At 38.0% G+C, this 25622-nt stretch overlaps 1 protein-coding gene across 3 annotated transcripts in view; it reads right to left on the minus strand.

Annotated features, from left to right (window-relative positions):
- STAG1 (STAG1 cohesin complex component) overlaps positions 1–25622 on the minus strand; it is a 332216-nt gene that overhangs the window by 111290 nt on the left and 195304 nt on the right. For all 3 annotated transcript variants that reach the window (XM_070433471.1, XM_070433469.1, XM_070433470.1), the window contains 3 exons: positions 20963–21114; positions 18206–18279; positions 2815–2938 (listed from right to left, as the gene is read on the minus strand). In XM_070433471.1, the coding sequence (XP_070289572.1) occupies positions 2815–2938; positions 18206–18279; positions 20963–21114 (350 nt within the window). The remainder of the gene's footprint in view (positions 1–2814; positions 2939–18205; positions 18280–20962; positions 21115–25622) is intronic.

Raw genomic sequence — 25622 nt, forward strand, 5'->3', positions numbered from 1 at the left:
GGCCCCCCACGATCTATCACTCCACGAGGGAGGCCCAGGCCACTGGTCAGCGACACTGTGGTGGGTGTGCAGGGCCGGCCAGCGACTGCCCCGCAGAGGGAGGCCCAGGCCAGTCAAGAGTTCGCACCCCATGCCTGTCACCTGCAGAGGGAGGCGACCGGTGGTGGGGGAGGGGGGGCAGCGCTGCACAGATGGCAAGCAGTGGCAGCAGTGGGGGTGGGGCCAGCTGTCAGCAGCCAGGGGAAGGAAAGCTCTGATAGGCTCTGATTGCCAGCCAGGCCTAGGGACCCTAGATGAGGGATCCCGGGTGCGAGAGGGCTCTGGTCGGGTGAGGGAAACCCCCCTCCCCCATGCACAAATTTCGTGCACCGGGCCTCTAGTGGAATATAACTTAGTAGGCAGTTAGACACACATGAACAGATAGGCCAGGTACAGAAGGTCACCAGGGTGGAAAGCCTAGGTGCCTAGCAACAGGCAAAACTGGGAAAACAAGGACCTCACCCCCAGGGTAACCTTTCTTCCTCTAGGGCAGCGGTTCTCAACCTGTGGGTCCCGACCCCTTTGGCAGTTGAACTACCCTTTCACAGGGGTCGCCTAAGACCATCCTGCATATCAGATATTTACATTATGGTTCATAACAGTAGCAACATTACATTTATGAAGTAGCAACGAAAATAATTTTATGGTTGGGTCACAACATGAGGAACTGTATTTAAAGGGCCAGAAGGTTGAGAACCATTGCTCTAGAATATTGCTGGTGATGCAGTTTAGACCATGTGACCTTTCATATTGTTAGTCAAGTGGTTGGGACACTCCCTGACCTTTCAGACGCTGGCATGTGGCTATTCACACAATAGACCCCCCTGGAGGAGAAACAAGGGCCAGAGTGCCCTCAAGTGAATCCCATTTAAACCCTTGCATGCCCACTCCCTTCAGCATTAACCCACCCCTAGGGATAACATTTAAGCCGCAGTTGTGTTTCAGCTCAAGGCCCAGAAAAGGAGCCAAACCAGACAAGTGACACCAGGCTGACATCAGGACCAGATGCATGGACTAATAACCCCTTGCCCCGGCACTGACCAATCAGTAGAGACCACCACCCTGAAAGGAAACACCTGGAAAGCTGATGAATATTCTACTGGGATCCTTCCCTAAGACCTCCAGATAAATAACCTCAAGACAGAGGATCAAGTAAGGCTCTCCCTCCAGGGAGAACACCAAAGCCTCCCCAATTCCCTCTTTCACCCCCCCCCCCCAGGTGTTTTACCTTTATCTTTCTCTCTCCTAAGCTCCAAGGGCCCTTCTTTTGTCTCTGTAACTTGTTTCCTGAGCCCATTTATTTTACCGCCCACTTCTTGTACCTCTGTGACTTTCTAAACAAACTTTCTCTTGCCCTGGCTGATGTGGCTCAGTTGGTTGGAATGTTGTCGACCCTATTCACCTAAAAGGTTGCGGGTTTGATTCCCTGTCAGGGCATATACCTAGGTTGTGGAGGCACACACAGGAGGCAACCTATCGATTTTTCTCTCTTACATCAATGTCTGTCTGCCTCTCTTTCTCTTCCTTCCCCTCTAAAATCAGTAAAACACATTTGCTCAGGTAAGGATTAAAAAAATACATATAAATAAATTTTCTCTTATAGTTTGAGTCTTGGCTGGAACTCTTTCTTAGCCAAAACTCAAGTACTGAGGTTGCTGAACTGAGGTCCGGTCTGACTCCATCAGTCTAACACCTGGTGCCGTTATCACTGCCAGCATGACAATTTAAAGTAAATGGCAACATTTCTATATTTGTGAACATCTGGTAATTCGAGTTATAGAATGTCCAGTCATTCGTTACAAAAATTCTAATTATTTATCACCCCACTTGATTATTCTGAAGATTATTTATCCAGGACTCAATAACGTGGGGTTCCTTCTAAAGTCAGAGCCTTTTCTAATAGGAATACATTTTCAGATCAAATATCTTAGAATCCAAAAAAATCTATTCAACTCTGAGAAGACACTCTAATGCAGGGGTGGGCAAACTTTTTGACTCGAGGGCCACAATGGGTTCTTAAACTGGATCGGAGGGCCGGAACAAAAGCATGGATGGAGTGTTTGTGTGGACTAATATAAATTCAAAGTAAACATCATTACATAAAAGGGTACAGTCTTTTTTTTTTTTTTTTTTAGTTTTATTCATTTCAAACGGGCCGGATTCGGCCCGCGGGCCGTAGTTTGCCCACGGCTGCTCTAGTGTGACATGAGCCTAAAAAATTTAAAACCAGAAAGCTTATTTAGTTCTTATATTTTAAGGAAAACAAGGAATTTCTTTTGATTCCAAATTAGAAAAAGATTATAATTAGCTTATTGGGATAATATATTCTCTTAAAATTTTATATGTAACAGACTGTAAAATTAAAAACATATACATATTTATTGATTTCAGAGAGGAAGGGCGAGAGATAGAAACATCAATGATAAGAGAGAAACACTGATCAGATGCCTCCTGCAAGCCCCACACCGGGAATTGAGCGTGCAACCCCTTGCAACCTGGGCATGAGCCCTGACCTAGAATTGAACCATGACCTCCTGCTTCATAGGTTGACGGTCAACAAATGATCCATGCTGGCTGGGCTCACTTTTGGTTTTAGACAGCATTACAACTAAGTAAGAAGGGTTTTCATACATGGGCTGATGTCTCAAATTTTATCATAGCCATGAAGTGAATAGTTATTTTGCTGTATCATCTTAGATTTCCACACTATTATAAATATTGTCTAGTAATAAGACAAACATATCTTCTATCAAAGCCTGGAACAGAGAAACTTACCCTGTCATGAAGAGTCCAACCAACATATTTTAGGTAACTGTCATTTAGGAAAGCATCACTATACATTTTCATCCATACTCCAATTTCTTCAATACAAATGGCTCTAATCTCAGCAATAGCATCACTAGAGAAGGAAAAAAGAAACAAAAACCTGAATAATATAAAAAGCCAGAACATACTCCTTACTCATTTTTAGCAAGCAATAAATATTAACATTCATAATACTGTATTTAACATCTGCAGGCCTCCAACTTGAGTATCTTCTATTCTTTAATATGGCTCCTGTAGAATAAAAACTACCAATACCAAACTAGAAAATAATGCTTCTGGAAATCATCTTATTTCAGTTCATATATCCATTGAACTAGGCCAGTGGTCGGCAAACCGTGGCTCGCAAGCCACATGCGGCTCTTTGGCCCCTTGAGTGTGGCTCTTCCACAAAATACCACGTGTGGGCGTGCACGTACAGTACGACTGAAACTCGTGGCCCATGTGCAGAAGTCAGTATTTTGTGGAAGAGCCACACTCAAGGGGCCAAAGAGCCGCATGTGGCTCGAGAGCCGCAGTTTGCCGACCACTGAACTAGGCTATTGGAGTTTTCTGAAAGACTCACAACTATTATGAAGTCAACAAACATGTTAAAATCTTCTGAGGAAATCAGAGTACCAACATCCAAATACAGAATAATGTAGAACTCAAAAAATTGTTGCTCTAAATAGCTGTGAATCTTTCTAAACTGGCACACATGTAATAAATTAAATGAAAGCGATTTTTATGACAAAGACACAAACTAATATATCTATTAGGCAAAATTGCAGAGGGAAATGTTATTTGAAAATGTATGATATTTTGCAAAACCCAAAACCTTAATGTAATTGCACAGGACAGAATTTACATTTAGTCACAATAGAAACAACCTTGGTGACTACACTTTGAAGTGGTGATGGAACCAACCCCAAAAGTCAGGTTTCTAGGCTCCATGCCCAGATGGCTTCACCTCACTATAAGCATCCAATATGATATCCTGAAATTTTCCTACTCTCAAATCTGTGAATCATGAGCAAATACAATGTTACTATATTTACCTAATCTTTCAACAGGTTATTAGCTTCTGGCTAAAAAAAAAAAAAAAAAAAAAAAAATCATACTAAATACAATAACGTGAATCCCAACTTTCTTTTGTAGATTGAGCATCAAAATAAATTTAAGATAATTTTAAGTTATCCAATTAATATAAAGCAATCATCTATCAATTAATTAATTTGGCAATAATTTAGCTGAAATTTTAATATTAACTAAGGAGCTTTTCTTAGTTGCTGTTTTTGTGACAAAATGAGTATTGGCATTCTACTATTTCATTCTCTGCTCTAATTAATCTCAGTTACTTTTAAGTCATTCCTTAAAAATAAAAATGTGAGAAACTTTCTCTTTCAAAGCTACACTACCAATCACAATCTTTAGTTTTCCTGTATTTGTTGTTGTTGTTAATACCTTTTCTTCATGGAGAGATTCTATAGCATAGAGGCTAATGGTACAGGCTCTGGAGCAAGACATCCTGAGTTCAAATCCTGGCTCTGCTATTTACTAGCTGTGTGGCTTTAGGTAAGTTACATCCTCTTTCTTAGATTTCATCATCTGTAAAATAGGGATAATAACTGTACTTGGAGCTCACAGAGTTAATTGTGAGAATTAAATCACTAATAAAAGTAACAGTTAGAACTGTATCTGGCACCTACTAAACCGTCCATAACTGTTTACTATTATAATTTTTAAGTGCCATCAACCTAGTCATTTATGGACAACTAGAGGCCCGGTGCACGAATTTGTGCATGGGTGGGGTCCAGCAGTCCCGCCCTGATTGGGGCCAATCAGGCAGGCCGGCCACGGGAAGGGACTGTGGGAGGTTGGCCAGCTGGCCCCGCCCCTGATCAGGGTGAGTGGGACAATCAGGGGTGGGGCCAGCCCAGGGAGGGGCTGTGGGCAGTTGGTGGGCCCGCCCCGCCCCCTGGCTGGGCCACATGCAAATACAAATATTGTATTTGTTCCCATTTTTTTTTTTTTTACTTCAAAATAAGATATGTGCAGTGTGCATAGGAATTTGTTCATAGTTCTTTTTTTAAACTATAGTCCGGCCCTCCAACGGTCTGAGGGACAGTGAACTGGCCCCCTGTTTAAAAAGTTTGAGGACCCATGATATAGACAATAGTATATAAAAAGTAGCTTTACTACAATTGCAAAATGATGTTCCTAAACCATGATAATACTGAACATAAATGGCTCAAGGACATTCCTTACTTTCTAAATATGAAAAATTTCAGATATAAAAGTTATAGAAACAATATAATAAAAATATTTCAACTGTAATATTTTAGTTAACTTAGCTCAATGCTTACTCTATACCTCTTATTGATGCAATTCCCTCCCCAAGAATAAATGACTATTCTTGATTCAATGACTATCATTACCATTTGTCTCTTCATGCTTTGACTTTATATGTATTGTTTTATGTATTTGAAATTTTACATAATTAATATCCTATAGATACCCTCCTCCAATTTGCTTTTTCACAAATTAGAAAGGTTTTTTTTTTCTTTTTAATTCTCACCTGAGGATATATTTTAGATGAAGGGAGAGCGAGAGAGAGAAACATCGATTGGTTGCCTCCCAACCAGGGATCGAATCCACAACCTAGGTATGTGCCCTGACTGAGAATTGAACCTGCAACCTTTTGGTGTATGGGACAATGCTTTAACCGACAAAGACACCCAATCAGGGCCAAACTATGTTTTGACACTTATACATACTGATTCACATAGCTCCAGTTCCAATATATTAATTTTAACTAACGTTTAGTGGTCCTTTCTACAAATATTTTACAAATTATTTATACATTCTCTCATTGACAGACATCTAGGTTGTTTGTAAGTTTTTGCTTTATTAACAATGAATGCCATGAACATTCTTAGATAGTCTCCTGTGCACACGTGTGAGTTTCCTTAGGGTAGTGTTTCTTAAGCAGTGCATCACTACCTATGGGCACATTATGAAATAAACTGAGCGTTAACAAAAATATAAAAGTATTTAGGATAGAAAATATTAAAACAATTCACATGTGGCAAGGCACTAAGTTGTTTTTTTTTGTGGAAGACTGTGTACATGATGTAGGACATGGTCAAGTAAGTCTGCAAGGCACTGTTTTTATAGTACCTGAGAATTGAAATTACAAGGTGAGAAAGAACACACATTTTCAGTTTTAACCAATTTCTCCATAAATCAATGCTTCACACATCCTTGCCTGTCACTTGGTATCATTCTACTATTTAATATAAATCTCCATATTTGTAAAGTGCAAATTCATGCACTTTGTCTTCTACTGGCTGTCCAAATAAAAACAAACAAAAAAATAACAGCAGCAAAAACAAAACAACTCCCCTCCGAAAAACAAAACACAACCTCTAAACACCCAAATCACAACGTTTTATTAGCTTTCTCAGTCCTAGTCATTACCCAGAGATCCACTGGACTTATTCTCTGCTGTACTCTATAACCTTTAAAAAATTAATCCTAAAACAAACAACAACAAAAAACCGAGACACAAAAAAATAGGCTACCTGTTTTATCACACAATTTCAGAAGCTCAGACTGAGGACAAGATGAATAGGCATGGCACACTAATTAAAACTATAGTGACGACTAAGCATGGTAGCTTCACATATACACAGCTCATTTATTACCATTGGCATCACCATTACCAATGATATTGAGATTATGGGTGGCTAATTCCTAAGGCTAGAGAATATAAAGGTTTAGCTTTATTTCAGAAGAAAAATCTTTTTCATAATCTTTTTTTATAACCATCTCTAAGTCTAATTTCTAATACCTTTTTATCTTGCCTACTAGACTTCTAACGAGCCTTGGAACATGGCTCTTTCTATATGCATCACCAACATTTTAACAGCTTTCTTGACCTCTAAGAACTAACATTCTATTTAAGTAGATGAAGTATAAGTAAAACCGCAGTGTATTTCTAAATATTCCCTGACTTAATTACAATATAACTTTTGATAGTACAGAATTTTTCTCATGCAGGTTAAGTCCTCCAATCCTTGGTTTTCATATAAAATTTATTTTTTAACAACTTAATCTTCATTTCCAATGGCCTCACTCCATTTAGAAAGGAATGTTTAGCTGCAGATATCTGGGAGATTCCAAAGCAAAGATTACAGTAGGGAGCAAAAAAGTAAGACAAGATGGAAGGTTTAAGACAATCATAACATAGACTAATTTTCATAGCATTCTGGTATTGAAGACTTGAAATTAATAATTAAAAATGAAGTCAGGATACACTTTACTTAAAAATTCAAAGAAATAAAAACAAACTAGAAAAGAATAATTCTGGGGCAAAATCCTTTGTTATTCATGCTATTTTATAGCAAAAAAGAATAATGTTCATTTATATGAAAAAAGTATCTAATTTACTGATCCTCACAGTTAATATGTCTTTTTTTTAGGAGGCATGAACCTTTACTATCTGGACTTAAGCTTTCATTTTGCATTACTTTCTTGGAAGATGGAATTTAAATATTTTCTGCTTACAACAAAAAGAAATTTAACTTTAATGAATTTTAATTAAATGTTTCTTATAGTACCCTTCACAGGTGTCTTTCTAGTAAGAAAGCTGACTAAATTCAAATGACAATATAAATTTCAGAGAATAACTCTTGGCTAATAGGGCTGTTTTGACACTTACAATTATCTCTCACATACAAGGAATCTCATGAGAGCTCTTGAGAAATAATTACCAGTTTCAAGAAGGTTCACTATCTAAATTGTAGCACACAATGTATTCATGCCTCAACCAATTTTGTCACTAATATTTGGCTAAAGAAATTAAATTTTCCAAATAGAACTATAGAGAACTTTTTCTTTTGGAAATAGCCTAGGGGAGAAAGAAACAGCTGAAGGAGTTACTTAAAAGTCATACTGTATCCTTTATTAGACTGTAACAAGAACTTAAGAATAGAAATTATAACTTAAATAGAGATGATTAAAATAAATGTTATTTTAAGGGAGTGTTAAATGTTAATACTGAGCAGTACAAGGAACAAACAAGCATGTAAAATGATGGAGGGGATTAAAAGTGGTCAAAAAAGGCTTCTGAGAGGTAGTAATATTTAAGTGCAGACATAAAAACCTGAAACTCTCCTATTTGCTAATTAAATCCATATATTTCGTTTCATTTTTTCAGAATGATCAGAGTTATTTGAAATGCATTTGAAATTTAATACATTTATAAAACGAAGTATTTTTCATTTCATTTTTGTTGTATTATCCATCTAATCTAATAAAAGAGAAACATGGTAATTAGCGTACGACCGCTACCCTTCCCATTGGCTAATCGGGGCGATATGCAAATTAACTTTCAGTGGTTAATTTGCATATGCAGGCACCCAGCGGCCTGGGTCCTGGGAACATTCTCGGGACCCAGGCCGCTCCTAGCCTGTAGGCCTGCCCATAGGTCCTGAGCAGCTGGGGTCCCAGAAGTCCCCCGCCACTCCGAGCCTTCCCACCCTGTGGCCGCTTTTGCTTGCACTGGCGCCAAGCGGCAGCCTGAGTCCACGCCCCCCCCAGCTCAGCACCTATCACCGGGGTCAAACAGGCCAGTCCAGGCCAGGCCTACCCGCATGGATCGTGTGGTGAACAGAACAGGCCTCCCTGTGAACGATCACTGGGCGAACAGAACAGGCCTTCCCGCGATTGCTGGCAGGGCGAACAGAAGAGGCCTCCCCGCATGGCTGGCAGGGCAAATAGAACAGGCTTCCCCGCGAACGATCACAGGGTGAACAGAACAGGCCTCCCCACCGTCACTCGCAGGGTGAACAGAACAGGCCTCCCTGTGATCCGAGGCGAAGAAGCCGCTCTGCTGACCAGCCTGCACTATGGACCTGTTCCGGTGGGTGGCACAGAGTCCGGGGCCTCTAGCCTGGAGCCATAGGAAGTCTCCCTCTCCCCAGAGTTAGGAGCACCAGCCCAGGTCCAACCAGCACCGGGTCCTGACTGCCAGGGTGAGTTCCTGCAGGCTGGGGTTTGATCCCCAGGCATTAGCAGGAGACCAGTGCCTTTGTTATTGCTGTGTGTCCGGGTTTTAATTGAACAAATGCACGGTGGTCCCAGGTGCCAGCTTAGCAGATTCTTTTAAGAGGAGAATTCTTTCTGGGTTTCCTCAAATTCCCTCAGCCACTACTCACCCCTCTATAAAGGCACAGAACAAGTGAGGCCCCTTAAATAAAAATCAGAGGTCTCCAGCAATGGTGGGCCTCTCTCATCACAGTCATTTGGACTGGATGGCATTTGAGTATTTATCTAGGCACCATGACAGGGAACACACAAGCTCAAATCATGATCTCTGCCCTTAAGTAATTCACAATCTTATTAGAGTGAGTGGATGATAAAAGTGCAGTAATGACATCAGAATGTAAAGCAACAATACAGAGAGGAAGAGACAATTGCTAGGATGATTTTCCAACAATTAGTACAAAGAGTATGTGCTGTGAATTAAATAAAAAACATGTGTGGAAGTAGGTGCTTCATGAGTATGGGATCCCTTCCCTTTTTAAAGGAAACTGAGTTCCATGTGAACTATGTAATATGCTATGATATCTGAGGCACAGGACAAGGGAGGCCCTAAGTCAGTGGTTCTCAACCTTCCTAATGCTACGACCCTTTAATACAGTTCCTCATGTTGTGGTGACCCCCAACCATAAAATTGTTTTTGTTGCTACTTCATAACTGTAATTTTGCTACTGTTATGAATCGTAATGTAAATATCTGATATGCTATATGTGTTTTCCGATGGTCACGACCCACAGGTTGAGAACCGCTGCCCTAAGTGTACTATGCTTTGATAATTTGAATCATTCTTTATTGTTCAATGTGATTTATTTCTGCATGCCTGTTTTGTAATAGTTAAATTACTAGAATAATACATCTTGCTATAAAATATTACTAGAAGAGCAAATGATCAGGTGACATTTATTGTTATTTTCTATAAATGAACACAATCTCTGGTATGCTAAAGTGATAGGTATTATAGAAATATTCAGATAATAAGACCTACAGGCTTGATTACAAGCCTGGCTTACTATCACAACCCAAATTTATTGCTTAAAAAAAAAAGCAGGGAGCCAAGTAGAAACTGAACCAAATATAAGCCCTTGAAGGGGAAATGTAAATTGGATAAGCTTTGCTATTACAAGAGCAAGAAGAAAAAATTTAGATGCAAGAATGAGAAGCACATTGCATCTACTCTAAGTTCCTATTAAAGAAAAAGAATGATATAATATGAAAATACTTAATACAGATTGTAAAGAGATTTGTTCAAAGAGGATTTCCTAGAGTAGGTAGTATTTCAGTTAATTTTTTTAAATGTGAAGAGGTTAGCTAGATAAGACAAAGGTGTAGGGGTCCCAAATTGCAGAGGGTGCAGGCAGGGCTGAGCCCACCCCCCCCCCCCCCCCCGTTCACGAATTTCGTGCACCGGGCCTCTAGTCTATATATAAAAGCCTAAGTGACCTTTACGACCGAAACGACCAGTCGACCAGGTGCTATGATGTGCACTGACCACCAGGGGGCACATGCGCAATGCAGGAGCTGCCCCCCTGGTGGTCAGTGCCTTCCGGTGGCCAGGCCTAGGGACCCCACCTATGCACGAATTCGTGCACCAGGCCTCTAGTTAGTCATAATAGTGACAAAATACATAGACAGACATTATACCACAGGAGTCTCATACAGAACAGGTGGCATGGCAAATGCTACCCTATATTATTTCTTAATCTTACTAGAAACAGAATTTTAGGCATAAGATTAAAAACTGAATGTTAGAGATATATAAACACTCAAAAATCTCTTCAATTAATATTCATATTTTAACTATCAATTTGACCCAAGAGGTTAGGTCAAAGATAAAATGTTAGGCCTGGTTGGTGTGGATCAATGGTTGAGCGTTGACCTATGAACCAAAAAAATCACAATTCGATTCCAGTTGGGGTACATGCCTGGGTTGCAGGCTCGATCCCCAGTGTGGGGCGTGCAGGAGGCAGCTGATCAATGATTCTCTCTCATCATTGATGTTTCTATCACTCTCTCCCTCTCCCTTCCTCTCTGAAATCAATAATATATTTTTTAAAAAGATAATATGTTAGGAAATAAAAAGATTAAAATAACAGAATGACAATTTGCTCAGAATAAATCATATCATGGTCTTATATAAGAACTCTGGAAACATGATTCTGAAATGTTTCCCTCTAGTATAAAAAGGTGAAAAGCCCAACTAGAAAATAAGACATCCACTTTTCATCATCTAAAAACTGTTGAAATCTTTCCTGTAATCTCTTCTTCCATTAAGCTTGTTCTTATGGCCTAATAATTTTTAAATTCTTTTACCATCACTAAAAGAACAGTGTTTCTTTTTTGGTTGCTTTTATGCCTTTCACATGACCTTTTTTTAAAATTTAAATTCTCACCTGAAAATGTTTTTATTTTTAAAAATTCATTTTAGAGAGAGAGAGGAAGGGGTACAGGCAAGGGGGGAAGGGGGAGAGAGTAAAGGGAGGGAGGGGGAAAGAGAAGGGGAGGGGGAGAGAGAGAGAGAGAGAGAGAGAGCGAGAGAGAGAGAGAGAGAGAGAGAGAGAGAGGAAGGGAGGGGGGAGGGGGGGAGAGAGAGAGAGAGAGAGAGAGACAGACAGACAGGCAGATGGACATGGATGTGAGAGAGAAACATTGATGGCTGCCTCTGTACACGCCCCGACTGGGATTCAAACCCACAATGTTTTTGGTACGGGATGACATTTGAATCAACTGAACCACCTGGCCAGGGCCCTCATGATCTTTGATGTTTTGCATTTTGACTATGTATAGATAGTCTTGACTTATCAATACTCACTAAGTCTTTCCAATCTAAAGATTCTATTTTTTAAACCAAATTTGTAAAATTTAAGTTATCGCATTAATACTACTTCTTTCCAATACTTATCTCAGTTTGAAATCCTATATACTAGTAAATCCTATATGAAGCCTCTTCTACCTTCCATGTATCAGAAATGTCATTCCTCATCTCCTATCCCTTATACTGTGCTTAGGTAAATTCCTCAGTATTATATTCTAATTTACTAATTATCTCTTTAACAGTCTAATGTATGTCTTGTTCATTTAATATAATCCAATGAATGTTTTTTTCAGTTTCAGTATTTTAAATTGTTTTTATATCCACCTGTTCTTATTATATACCATTTATTTGTTGAAGGACTGGTTCATTTGGTTTGTACAATTTCCCACATTCTGAACTTGGATAATACCACGAGGATCTAGTCAGACAAAACACTCTTCTATTTTCCATATTCCCTATAAACTAGTAGAGTTAGATCTAGCAGTGTATATGTACAGTCATATTCAATATTTGTTTGAAGTTGAGGTGGCAGGTGAGACTTAAAGTATTAACTTAAAGTGCCATCTCTGCACAGTACCTTCTATTTCCAGTATGTATATGCAGTAATACCTCCCCTTAATCAATAAAAAGAACGGAGCAATACTTCTGAAAAATCAGTGACTGGTATCCATGATCACTTTGGCAGGCAGGTCACATGCTCAACTATATCTGCAATCCTATTTTGACCAGCTGATATTTTAATATATCAAAAGTAAGCTGTGATATATCCAATACTATTTTATGCAAGGTCTGACTAAACAGAAAATAAATCAATAGAGTAATGATATTAGGAAATTGTTCCTAATTGTTCCTAAACCTGTTCTCATAGAAACAACAGGTTGAAAGCCTTGGCAAGACTTGATAAAGGCAAATCACTAAAATAAAGGCAATGTTATTTTGGTGTTAAAGACTGAGGTAAAATCATTAAAAAAATGATATGAATTCTATACTCAAGATTGCATGGCTGAGCCAGGATGGACAAGATTTATGCTCCCACTTAAAAAATAAACTAAAAACTGTATGAAATATGTAAAATAGTTTTGATATGTTGAATATCATACAGAGTAGAACAGTAATCGGTGAGAGAGGGGTAACAAATTAGGTGAGCCTTAAGATTTCACAGACTGCTATCTGCAGAAGAATCTAGGCAGAGCCTGGAAATATCCCTGAGTTGAGGAAAATAAGCTGGGACTCTAGAGGACAAGGTAGCTGGAGTTTAAAAAGCATAGTACCAGAGGAGAGAGAGCCATAGAGAGAAGGAGCTATGAAAGACCCTTTTTACTCAGCTGAGCAATAAACAGCATGTGAATCAAACCACCCAAGGGCGGGGAAAGAATGAAAAGAGCAGAGAGAGCAATCTCTGGAGAAAACATAGGGTTGGGAATACTTTCTGTACTAATGAGCCAGAGCAGAAAATACTTGTAATTCACAAGGAATAGAGTATAAGGAATAATATTATCTTATTATTGAGGGAAAATTAGCCTGAGACAAAATGTGGCTCTGGCCCACCTAAGAACCCTTTAAAAACAAGTCTTGATAGAATCAAACATAATTATGTTCCTCACAAAAAGTTGATAAATACTTATAAAATTACCTAGCACTCAATAGAGCAAAACAATGTCTGGCATCCAATTAATATTGCCAATCATACAAAGAAGCAGGAAAATAACCTATAAGGAAAAAAATCAATACAAACAGAACCAGAAAATGATGCAGATAAACTAGTAAAACAGGACATTAAAACAGTTGTTATAGCAAGTATTTATGTGCAAGAGGTTAAAGGAGAGCATAGAAGAGATAAAAACACACACAAAAAATGGCACCAAAAAAAAAAAAACATAACAGAATTGGTTACAGCTAGTTGTTAAGGTGATGGGAAAGTGAAGTGGTTGGAAAATCATCTGACCAATATATCCTATATAATAAAGAGGCAATATGCAAATTAACCCTCACACCCTCACAAGATGGCTGCCTACAACCAGGCCGGCAGGGGGGTTTGAGAGGGACAAACAAACGACTGAACAGCAGGCTGCGTGGGGCGACCAGGCCGGCAGAGGGGTTAGTGAGGGACAATCAAACGACTGAACAGGCAGGCTATGAGGCCAGTAACCAAGTATTGCCATTATAGAAGTAAACACAAAATTCCGTAATGAAGTATCAGCAAATAAAACCCAGTAGCACGTAAGAGGATTATACACTGAGTGGCCAGATTATTATGACCACCTGACGTTTGTAGGCAAATTAGCTATAATTTCACGCTGAAGTTGCTAGAGGGCCAGACCATTAAAAATAGAAAAGCAGGTTGTTTACCACGACAGAAGTGATTTTTTCCTGAAGATATGGATAAACAACATGACTTAACAGCTTTTGAACATGGGATACATTTGAACATGAGTGGCCAGGTAATTATGACCACCCCATCAGTACTTCGTTGGGCCACCTTTTGCCTTCAATACTGCGGCGATTCTTCGTAGCATTGACTCCACGAGATGTTGAAAGATGATGTGAGGAATCTGACACCATGCCTGATGAATAGCACTGTCCAGTTCTGTGAGATTTGATGGTTGTGGAATCAGCTGCCTGATGGCTCTTTTAACTTCATCCCAATTGGACTGAGATCTGGTGATTGTGGGGGCCACCTAAGCAAGGTAAAGTCTCCCTCATGTTCTTGAAACCACTCCTGCACAATACGAGCACTGTGGCATGGCACATTGTCTTGTTGGAAGAAGCCATCTCCATTGGGATACACCAGGGGTCCTCAAACTTTTTAAACAGGGGGCCAGTTCACTGTCCCTCAGACTGTTGGAGGGATGGACTATAGTTTAAAAAAAAACTATGAACAAATTCCTATGCACACTGCACATATCTTATTTTGAAGTAAAAAAACAAAACGCGAACAAATACATTATTTGTATTTGCATGTGGCCCACGGGCCATAGTTTGAGGACCCCTGGAATACGCCATCAACATGATAGGATGAACTTGATTGGCAATGATATTTAGGTATGTTGTGCTATTCAGACGCTGTTCCACATGAATTAAAGGGCCCAAATCATGCCAGGAAAACATGCCCCAAACCATAACACTGCCCCCACCAGCTTAAAGGGTTGTACTCATACATGTGGGGTGCATGCTTTCATCCTGTTTCTGCCAAATTCTCACTCTGCCATCTGCATGATGCAACTGGAAACGTGATTCATCGGACCACATGACTTTTTTTTCAATGCTCGACTGTTCAATCCTTGTATTCCTGTGCGAATTGGAGACGTTTTATCTTGGTAACTGCAGACAGCAAAGGTGTTCGAACAGGCCTTTGGCTTCCATATCTCATATGATGCAGTGTACGGCTAATTTGCCTACAAACGTCAAGTGGTCATAATAATCTGGCCACTCATCTTCAAATATATCCCATGTTCCAAGGCTGTTAAATAACGTTGTTTACCCATATCTTCAGAAAAAAATCACTTCTACTTTTGTGGTAAACAACCTGCTTCCTTATTTATAATGGTCTGGCCCTCTAGCAACTTCAGCACGAAATTATAGCTAATTTGCCTACAAACGTCAGGTGGTCATAATAATCGGTCACTCAGTATATACCATGAGCACATGAAATTTTCCCCAGAACACAAGATTGGCCTAATATCTAAAAGATCAATTCATATAATGCACTATATTAATAGAGTAATAAAAAACCTGTATTATCATCTCAACCAAAACGGAAAAATAAAATCAAACAACCAACCATTATAAAAATAACCAAGGAATTAGGCTAAAGGGAATTTCTTCATCCCACTACACGATAACAACATAAAACTTAGAGCTAGCATCGACCTATGAACCAGGAGATTACAGTTCAATTCCCGGTCAGGGCACATGCCAGGGTTGAAGGCTCCATCCCCCTGTGTGGGGTTTGCAGGAGGCAGCCAATCAACAATTCGCTCTCAGTATTGATGTTTCTATCTCTCCCTCTGCCTTTCTCTCTGAATTCAATAAAAACATATTAAAAAACAAAACAAAACAGAAATTAAAAAAAACCCAATTCCATTGACAATAATAGCATAAAAATAAAATCACTAAAAAAATTGTACACTGAAAAATCATAAAAAATTCCTTAGAAAAATTAAAGGATATCTGAATAAATTAAGATGCAATCATAGGTTGGAGGATTCAGTATTATTTAGAGGGTAATTCTCTCCAAACTGGTCTACAGATTCATTATATTCTCCACCAAATCCCAACAAGCTTTTGAGTAAAAATTGACAAGCTAATCTTAAAATTTACATAGAAAAGTGGAAGAGGTATAATAATCACAACAATTTTGAAAAAGAACAAAGGAGGAGGACTTAACACTACTTGATATTAAAAACTTACTATAAAAGACTGTATGTTCTCATTTAAATATGGAATCTAAGATAGTCAAATTCAAAGAAAGAGAGAGCAGAATGGTGGCTGCCAGAGGCTTGGAGGGGTGGGGGGTGGGGAGTATTAGGGAAAATAAGGAAAATGGTCATAAGTTCTGGGGATCTAATGTATCGTATGGTGACTATAGAAAACAATACTGTATTACATACTTGAAAGTTACTGAGAGTACATCTCAAATTGTTATCACCACACACACACACACAAAAGGTAATTACTAGTATGTGATGTGATGGAGGTACTAACTAACCTTACTGTCATCATTATTTAACAATATATATGTGTATCAAATCATTACATTGTATACCTTGAAATTACATATGCTATATGTCAATTATAAATCAATAAAGCTAAAAAAAATCCCACCTACTCTAAAGCTAAAGTAATAAATATAGTTGGTATGAGTATAAATACAGACAGATTAGCAAATCCAGAAATAAAACCTTGTACAGTATTTATGGTCATTTGATTTTCAAGAACAGTGCCAAGACAAATCAATTGGAGAAGGATAGTCTTTCACCAAATGGTGCTTGGACAAATTAATATCCATATGCAAAAACTGGACTTACATCCTTATTATTGTACCATATTCAGAAATTATTTTTATATATGGTTCATAACTTAACTTTAAAGATTAAATGATTAGACTTCTAGAATAAAACACAGAAGAAAATTTTGGGGTTAGACTAAATGCTCAAAATATGACATCAAAAACATTACCATAGAAATAAAATCAAGAAATGACTTCATTTAAATGGAAAGCTTTTGCTCTCTAAAAAGCATTATGAAGCAAATAAACAGAAAGTGATAGGCTGGGGGGGGGGGGGGGGGGATAACGGCAAGTCATTTATGTGATAATACATTGTATCATAAACACAAAAAAATACTGTAAAAGTTCTCTTAGAACAGTAAATTTGTAAAGATGAAAGACTTAAACAACACTATCAACAAATTCTGACCTCATTGATACAAAGAAAAAGCACAATACACATTCTTTTCCTCAGCAACTAAAACATTTATCAAGATAAACCATATTGTGGACCATAAAACAAATCTCAATAAATTTAAAAACATTCAAATCATACAAAGTATGTTTTCTGACTACAATGGAACTATTAAAAATCAGTAACAGAAAATTATTTGGAAAGATCTCAGATATTTGCAAACTAAATACCACACTTCTAAATAACCCATGGGTCAAAGAAATGAGCCAAAGTGTAAGAATATTTTGAGCTGAATGAAAATGAAAACACAACATGTGCAAATTTAGGGGATATAGCTAAAGTAGTGCTAAGAGAGAAATGTATAGGACTAAATTCCTATATTAGAAAAAAGAAAGTTTCAAACCAATTATCTCAGTTTCCACCTTGAGAAACTAAAGAACAGAGAAAGTGAAACCCAAAGTAAGCATGTATAATTAACAGAAGGTAACAAGTGTATGTATATGAGCCACTAATTCTTGTGAAATATGCTCTTTAATAATGTGGTTAATGTTTTTAAAGTTCACAGGTTTCACAGAAAGACAACCTAAATTCATTTGCAATGTAGCATGATAAAAATAGTTGGGAAATACTATGCTTCTACTTTCATGCATATAGTTGAAGGTAAAGAAAAATAATGTTATGAAGTTGTATTATCTTCACAGACTGCTGGTTAATTTGATCATGGAACAAGGTGAGTACCACAAGACAGGAAGCAAGGCAATTATCAAGACAATCACATCTTATTAAGGGCACATAAACTTAAGACTACCTATTCCATCAATACAAATGCAAGTACAGAGGGTGCCTCTAACAGTGTTATGTTCTGAATTTGGAAGAGTGTGGCAGTAACAGCATAACAGTAACATTTATTTAGCTTTTACAACCAAAGGTGTTTTCCAGAAAACAAATCAAGACAGAGTTTTATATCTCTAGAACTACCTAGAACTACAAAGAAGCAATAAATTATAAGTTAAAAATCTTCTAAATGATTTTAAAAATCCCTTACCGGTATCTATGAACAAATATACCCTTAAAAATAGAGTTCATCATATTTTCGATTTCATCCTGATTTTCTTGTAGCTGAAATAAAAAATAAATTAATTAAAATGTTGATCATTTTATTTAGAACAGTGGTTTTTTAACCTTTTTCATCTCACAGCGCACACAAACTAATTATTAAAATTCTGCTGCACACCAAAATTTTTTTTTTGCCCATCTGACAAAAAAACAGGTATAATTTTGATTCATTCACACCGGATGGCTATTGTTGTGTTTGACAATTTCAGGGAAAATAGGTCAGTGCCCCTAACTAAATAGTCAGGTATTGCATGTTTTAAAAATTCTTGTAGCACAACAGAATGCCTCTTGAGGCACACAGGTTAAAAATATCTGATTTATAATGAACAGTTCCAATTGTTTTTAATAACTGGTTATTCTCATTTTGAATAATTATCAATCCTTTTTCTCACTTATTGTGCAATATATTACCAGTATTCCTGCATTATTTCTACAACTATACTAGTGGATTAAGAACCTCTCTCTCTTTGACACTAAAAGGAGTGGTGCTAAGGTGGTGAGATTCCTATCTCCAAAATATCATTTGCTTTGGAAATAGTCCTCAATTTCTAATCTCTTTTGTCCAAACCAGGTCCCTGGCTTGATTTTGCCTTTCTTGGCAACAGATCTCCCATGATTAACATACTTGCCACTGTAGAAGAAATTTCCTATTCTACCTAAAGTATCCAAATATGACTTTACATCTGATTAGCTCAAGACTTAGAGTAGGCCAAGTTCCCAGTATAGAAGGCATAATAGAAAGTAACAAGGTTCCTAGCCATCAGTGGTGGAATGTAGCAACAAAATAAAACACTACAGCAAAGATAATAAATTTCAGGCAACACTACTGATGAGAGTTAAAGTTTGAGTTTATTCACTGCTCAAAAGGAATAAAAACACTGATATAAAATTACATTCAATGTAATATTTCTTATTCTAATTTGTTTTGTATTAATACTCAGTGAAATACTGGCTTTAACTGCATACTCCAATGTGGCAAAACTCCTCAGACTTATTCCTTCAGACTTTTTTTTTTAAATACTCACCTGAGGATATGTTTTTAAAAAAAAATATATTTTATTGATTTTTTACAGAGAGGAAGGGAGAGGGATAGAGAGTTAGAAACATCGATGAGGGAGAAACATTAATCAGCTGCCTCCTGCACACTCCCCACTGGGGATGTGCCCACAACCAAGGTACATGCCCTTGACTGGAATCGAACCTGGGACCCTTGAGTCCGCAGGCTGATGCTCTATCCACTGAGCCAAACCGGTTACGGCTGAGGATATGTTTTTATTGATTTTTAGAGAGACAGGAAAAGGAGGGGGAAAGGGAGAAGGAGAGGGAGAGAGGGAGAGAGGGAGAGAGAGAGAGAGAGAGAAAGAGAGAGAGAGAGAGAGAGAAACATTGATTGGTTGCCTCCCACACATGCACCAACTAGGGATCAAACCACAACCCAGGTATGTGTCCTGACCTGGAATCGAATTCACAACCCCTTGGTATATGGGACTGAGCCACTCAATCAGAGCCAGATTTATTTTTTTGCTGTATACTGTTTCAGGTTCGACTGAAATAAGAATAACTTTATGGTAAAGCATTCATAATATTGCAACTTACTTGTAAGTTACACTTTTCTTGCACTTACTATTAAAAAAAATTAATTTATAAGAAGTATATAGTTTGGTTAGTAGTACTTACTGAAGCCACAGTTCCAAAATTTACTCCCATAGTATTACAAATATAGTATGTGTTCTGAGTTGAATTGTACCCCTCAAAAATTCATATGCTAAAGTGCTAACTCTTGCTACATCAAACCTTATTTGGAAATAGGGTGTGGCAGAGGTTGTAGGCTAAGATAGGGCCACACCAAAGTAGGGTGGCCCCATAATCCAATATGAGGGGTTTCTTTAGAAAAAGTAGAAAGTTAGAGACTTGCACACACACAGGGAGAAGGCCATGTGAAGACTGGAATTATCTTTGACTTGTAGCCCATAGAACTCTGAGAAAAAATTCCTTTTCTTTAAGCCACTCAGTTTGTGGTATCTATTACAGCAGCCCTAGCATGCTAATACAGAATGGATAATAATTTAATCATAAACTTGCTGCTTCTTATTGCCTGTTATAAGCCATTATGCATTGATAAAAATTTATAGCAATGTGATATTAATCCTTTTTCAAGTTAAAATATACACTAATACTGTAGGTCTAAAATTTTATTTCGTATTGAATAAAAATATTACCTACTAAAAATCTAGTTTAAAGTAATTTTCAACACATATATGAAAATTTCATTGTAAAACTAAGACTGATCTTATTCACAAGAGTGCCTTATATATTTAGCTAATGTGTAGGCTTCGGCTTTCTCCTAGAAATGCAGGCTTTGCTGGCTCTTAGTTCTTATGTTAATACTTATCATGTTTTCTTTGGCCATAGCCTGATAATGTTTATGTGTTACCCTAACTTCCGTACCACCTGTTTTCAAAAGTAGAATTGTTCTGTGATTCTCTTCTGCCATTAGACAGCACTCAGATAATCACTGGCTGAATACTGTAGTTTCATTTTAAAACTTTGAGATCAAATAATATAATTTTAAAAAGTAAATTAAGAAAATACACAGTCTGTTTTACAGGGAATTAAAAAATCCAGTATGATATATATTTCCTACACATTTACATAACGTAAGAATTTCAGATATCATGAAACTTACCTCTTTGCGTTTCTGAAGTAGTAACTCCAACCTTTCATTGGCTCTTTTCCCAATCATTTTATTTCTTTCAGCTTCATATTGTCTCTGTGTATTATCCTGATGAATACTGAGGTTTAAGGCAACATTCACCAAAGCAGTCATGAGCTTCATGGCTATGAAATAAAGGAAGACTATAGTATTCAACTATGAATCAGAACTTCATCCATAAGGTTACAAATTTATAATGGAAACAGATGATAAGAATTTGTTTTATAATCCAGGCATAATTTAAGTTAAAAAGAAAAAGAAAAATTATTTTATAGAAGTTGTCATCGTACTCTGAAACAGTGTCACTAGAGTTTGGCTCATTAACCTTTCCCACTTAAAAACAGCCTCATCCTACTAACCATCAGCACGACGGATTTAGATAGTATCTTCTACAACCCATTTCCTGAGTCCTCAAATATGCACACCTTAGTGAGAGCATACTAATCAAACCTACTCTTCTGACCACCAGTTCTGTATATACAATTGCTTCCTTAATACCTTTATTAGGTAGATGCATCAATCAGTTCATGATTTGTACCCCGAAGATGGATCCTCTGCTTGTATTGCTCACCTCAGTGAATGGCATAACATAACCTCCAACCCCTGAAAAATAGAGTGATCCTACCAATCTCATTAAATTCATTAAAAATGTATTCTGTGAATTTCTGACTGACCTATTTTCCCTAGTCATAGTGTTAACGTACTTTTAAATGTTCACTTGTATTTGTAAGTCCTGCTTCTGTTTCAAGTGCTCTGAGAAACAGGTAAGACATAAACCTTAAACTTTTGTCTATTCATATTTATATTCATTATTGAGATGGTGAAAATGTAGAAAATATTGGTAGAGGAATAAGAGGGGTGGTGTTGATAAAATAATTTCCCTCATTTTTTAAGGTTATTCACCTGCAAAAACTAATGTTCAGTTATAAAAAATGAACTGATCAGTGTTTTGGAAAAATTGATCCACTTATCTTCATATCCAAAATAAATATCCAAAACTAAATATGAGCATGCATTTCTTTTAAAATGTCACTATTTCCCTTTAAATACATATATAAATATCTATACTAATAAAAGGATAATATGCTAATTAGACCAGACATCTTCCAGACATCCTTCTGGACAAAGCCACGGTGGCGGGGCAGAGGCAGAGGTGGTTAGGGATGATGAGGTTGGCAGGGGAGAGCAGTTAGGGGCATCAGGCCAGCAGGCAGAGGTGGTTAGGGGTGACAGGCAGGCAGGCAGGTGAGCAGTTAGGGAGGTGATCAAGTCAGCAGGGGAGCAGTTAGGGAGCAATCAGGCTGGCAGGCAGAGGTGGTTAGGGGCGATCAGGCAGGTGAACGGTTAGGAGCCAGTGGTCCTGGATTGCAGTTGGACATCCCCTGAGGGGTTCCGGATTGGAGAGGGTGCAGGCCAGGCTGAAGAACGCCCCCCCCCCCCCCCCCCCCCCCCGGCTAATACATGAGTTTCATGCACCGGGCCTCTAGTATATACAGAATGCTATATCTCTACCTACCTACTTACCTACCTACCTACCTGTCTTTTCTCTCTCTCTTACTGTTATTCTGAAACTCTATCTACATTTTGGCTAACTCCATGTTAATAATGATTGCTACTGCCCTTAAATCAAAATATAAGACATAAATCCTGAAAACAAATGTATTAAAGTTAGAGTCCATTTAGAAATGTATTTAATGAAAATGTTTTCTTTTTCCTGAGATACAATGTCTCAATACAGTGAGAAATATTCTGTTTCAAAATATAGGCTAGTAATTTTATAGCATTTTACACATTGTGAGCAGAATATCTGATAATATTATGAAGGTTAAAAGCACTTTTTAAATTAATCTGTATAAAAAAGGAATAGAGCTAAAGAACATGAGGGAACTGTGGCATTCAAACTGCCCAAGTCAGGGATAATAGTTTAACAGAGCATGTCCTGAGCATACAAAGTCTTAACCAATGAAGCTTAATTTACTATATACTTTTAGTTCTCTAAAACAAAGTGACTTGAAGATCAAGGAGTTGGAAAGCATTAAAATTAACACCAACCCTGGCTGGAATTCACCAGTGGAAGCTGAGATACATATTTTCTTGAATTTAATAGCTTTTGCTTTCAGCTATGTATCTCTTTGTGAACCTAGATCCCAAACTCCAACTGTCATTATGTAATGACTTGCCACCCATCCTAGTTATATATAAACAAAATAAATCAACACACTAAAACAATGAAAAAATGCAAAATAATCAAAACATTTTCAGAAAAGTATTAGATATAATATAGTAGTATTTACTGAGACAAAATATTTATGAATCTGTAAACATATACTTCACTAAAATTTTTATTTAACATACCACCAACACATAGCAAATAAATAGCTATTAAAGAAAGACTTCCAACTTAAAGACATAGATACAACATGGGGATTGTGATGTCTAATTGAGTTTACTAAAAAAAAAAAGACTCATTTCTGCATAGTGTGAGCACTAATTACATTTTACTGGCATTTCTAACAGAAATATTTTATAAATGAATAATCATATGGGAGTTCAGGCTGAATTCTGTTACATGGGCTGTTAAGTGCCGTCTCCTTGTCAACCAAAAAGAATACTTCATTTATCCTTCGAATTTTAACTGTTGACTACTTGTTCTAGTTCTATAGAATGGTAAACCTGTGCTACTCAGAAGTGTAGTTTGCAAAAAACGGCTTGTTACCACTTCAATTTAAGTACAAATTTAAAAGTAAGTTTTTAGAAATGTTTGTAATAGTTTGACAGAGTAATCTATGTCTGTTGAATCTAATAATGAAATGACACTAAAACTATTTATTTTGAAAATAATTGTATTATATTTTACCAGTACTAGATTATAACAGGTTGGTAATTTAAAGACTAGTCTTTCACCACAGAGTTCAAGAAGCACTTAATTGCTTCCCCATTCATTGGCCAACCCAACATATGCTGAGTACTAGAAGTAAAAAAGTGCACAGAAAAAAAGAAAAAAGAAAAAAGTGCATAAGACAGTACCTGCCCTCATATTTTTTACTCCCTAGTGAGAATAAACAAACAGATAATATATAAATGAAAAATAGTCAGATAATGAAAATATCTATCAAGAAAACTAAAGTATGGTTTAAAAAAAGTATAGTAAAAGGATAATGAGTAAAGAGGATGGTCAGGCAAGAAGGCCTCTTTGAAGAGCTCATATTTAAGCATGAAGTGAGTGAAAAAGCATGTATAACAGAACAGTGTTCCAAAGGTAATGAGGTAAATTGTTGTGAGGGCACTCATAAAAGAGCAAGGTGGTTAGTGTGGCTAAAGCATAGAAATAGGCAGGGGATGAGGTTGAAGCAAAAAATCAAGGGGCCACATTATAAGGGTTCTACTAGGATCAAATAAGATCTCATGATTAAATCTAGGTGATGTAAGACCCACTGGAAAATTTGAGGTGAGAAATATTCTGATTTACATTCTAAACTTCTATGTAAACAGACTATAGAACAGTAAAAGGAGAAAAGGAGAGAACAAATAGTACACCGAAGAGAGAGTTGAAAATACAGGGTATCTCCACCCCCCTAAAAGTATACATACTATAATAGCTGGTAGCTCAATTTTGAAAATAAGTCCTGGCTGGTTTGGTTCAGTGGTTAGAGTGTAGGCCCTGAGACTGAAGGGTCTCAGGATAGATTCTGGGTCAAAGGCACATACCTTGGGTGCAGGTTCAATCCCCGGACCTGGTCAGGGCATGAGCAGGAAGCAACCAATCAATGTGTCTCTAACAACTCAATGTTTCTCTCTCTCTCTTCCCTCCTTCCCCATCCCTTCCACTCTCTCTAAAAATCAAAGAAATATCCTCACTCCTCAGGTGAGGATTAAAAAATTAATAAAAATAGATTAAAAGAAAATGAAATGTATTGTAATAAACACTGCCTTTATAATTATTCAAAGTGAGTGTATATAAATTTTTTGGGGACACCCTATATTTTGATGAATGGTTGCAATGATGACTAGATTTTGGCCTTGAGCAACTCAGAAAAGCAAAGTTAGCTTGGATATAAGTTGTAGCAATAGGTACAGAAAAATGTTTAGATGTGAAATATATTTTGAAGGTAGAACTATAATATAATAGACTGGTGCATGAATTTTTTCCACGGGGGTTCGTTGGGGGGGGGGGTGGGTCCCCTCAGGGGATGTCCGACTTGCCTCTCGCACTGGCTCCTAACTGCTCACCTGCCTGCTTGATTGCCCCTAACCCCTCTGCCTGCCTACCTGATCGCCCCTAACCACTTCTACCTGCCTGCCTGATCGCCCCTTACTGCTGCCCTGCTGGCCTGATTGCCTCTAACCGCCTCTGCCTTGCCCCACACCCAGGATTCACTCCTCTGGCCGGTCACAGGCATCCAGGACCCGGGTTTCCCTCCCTCTGGCTGGCCACAAACACCCAGGACCCAGGCCGGCCGTAGGTGCAGGAGACTGTGGGTGGGTGGCTTCGCCTGGGCCACAGCCGCAGGCACCCGGGACCACAGAGCACACAGCTTATCCCTCTCCCGGACCACAAGCACAGGTGCAGCCGCTAGTGCCTGGGACCTCAGGGCATGCGGCTTGTACCTCTCCCGGGCCGCAGCCTGGCTGG

The sequence above is a fragment of the Myotis yumanensis genome, unplaced genomic scaffold (assembly GCF_028538775.1).
Source record: "Myotis yumanensis isolate MYYU_CA2020_CCGP unplaced genomic scaffold, mMyoYum1.0.hap1 SCAF_14, whole genome shotgun sequence".
Classification (NCBI taxonomy): domain Eukaryota; kingdom Metazoa; phylum Chordata; class Mammalia; order Chiroptera; family Vespertilionidae; genus Myotis; species Myotis yumanensis.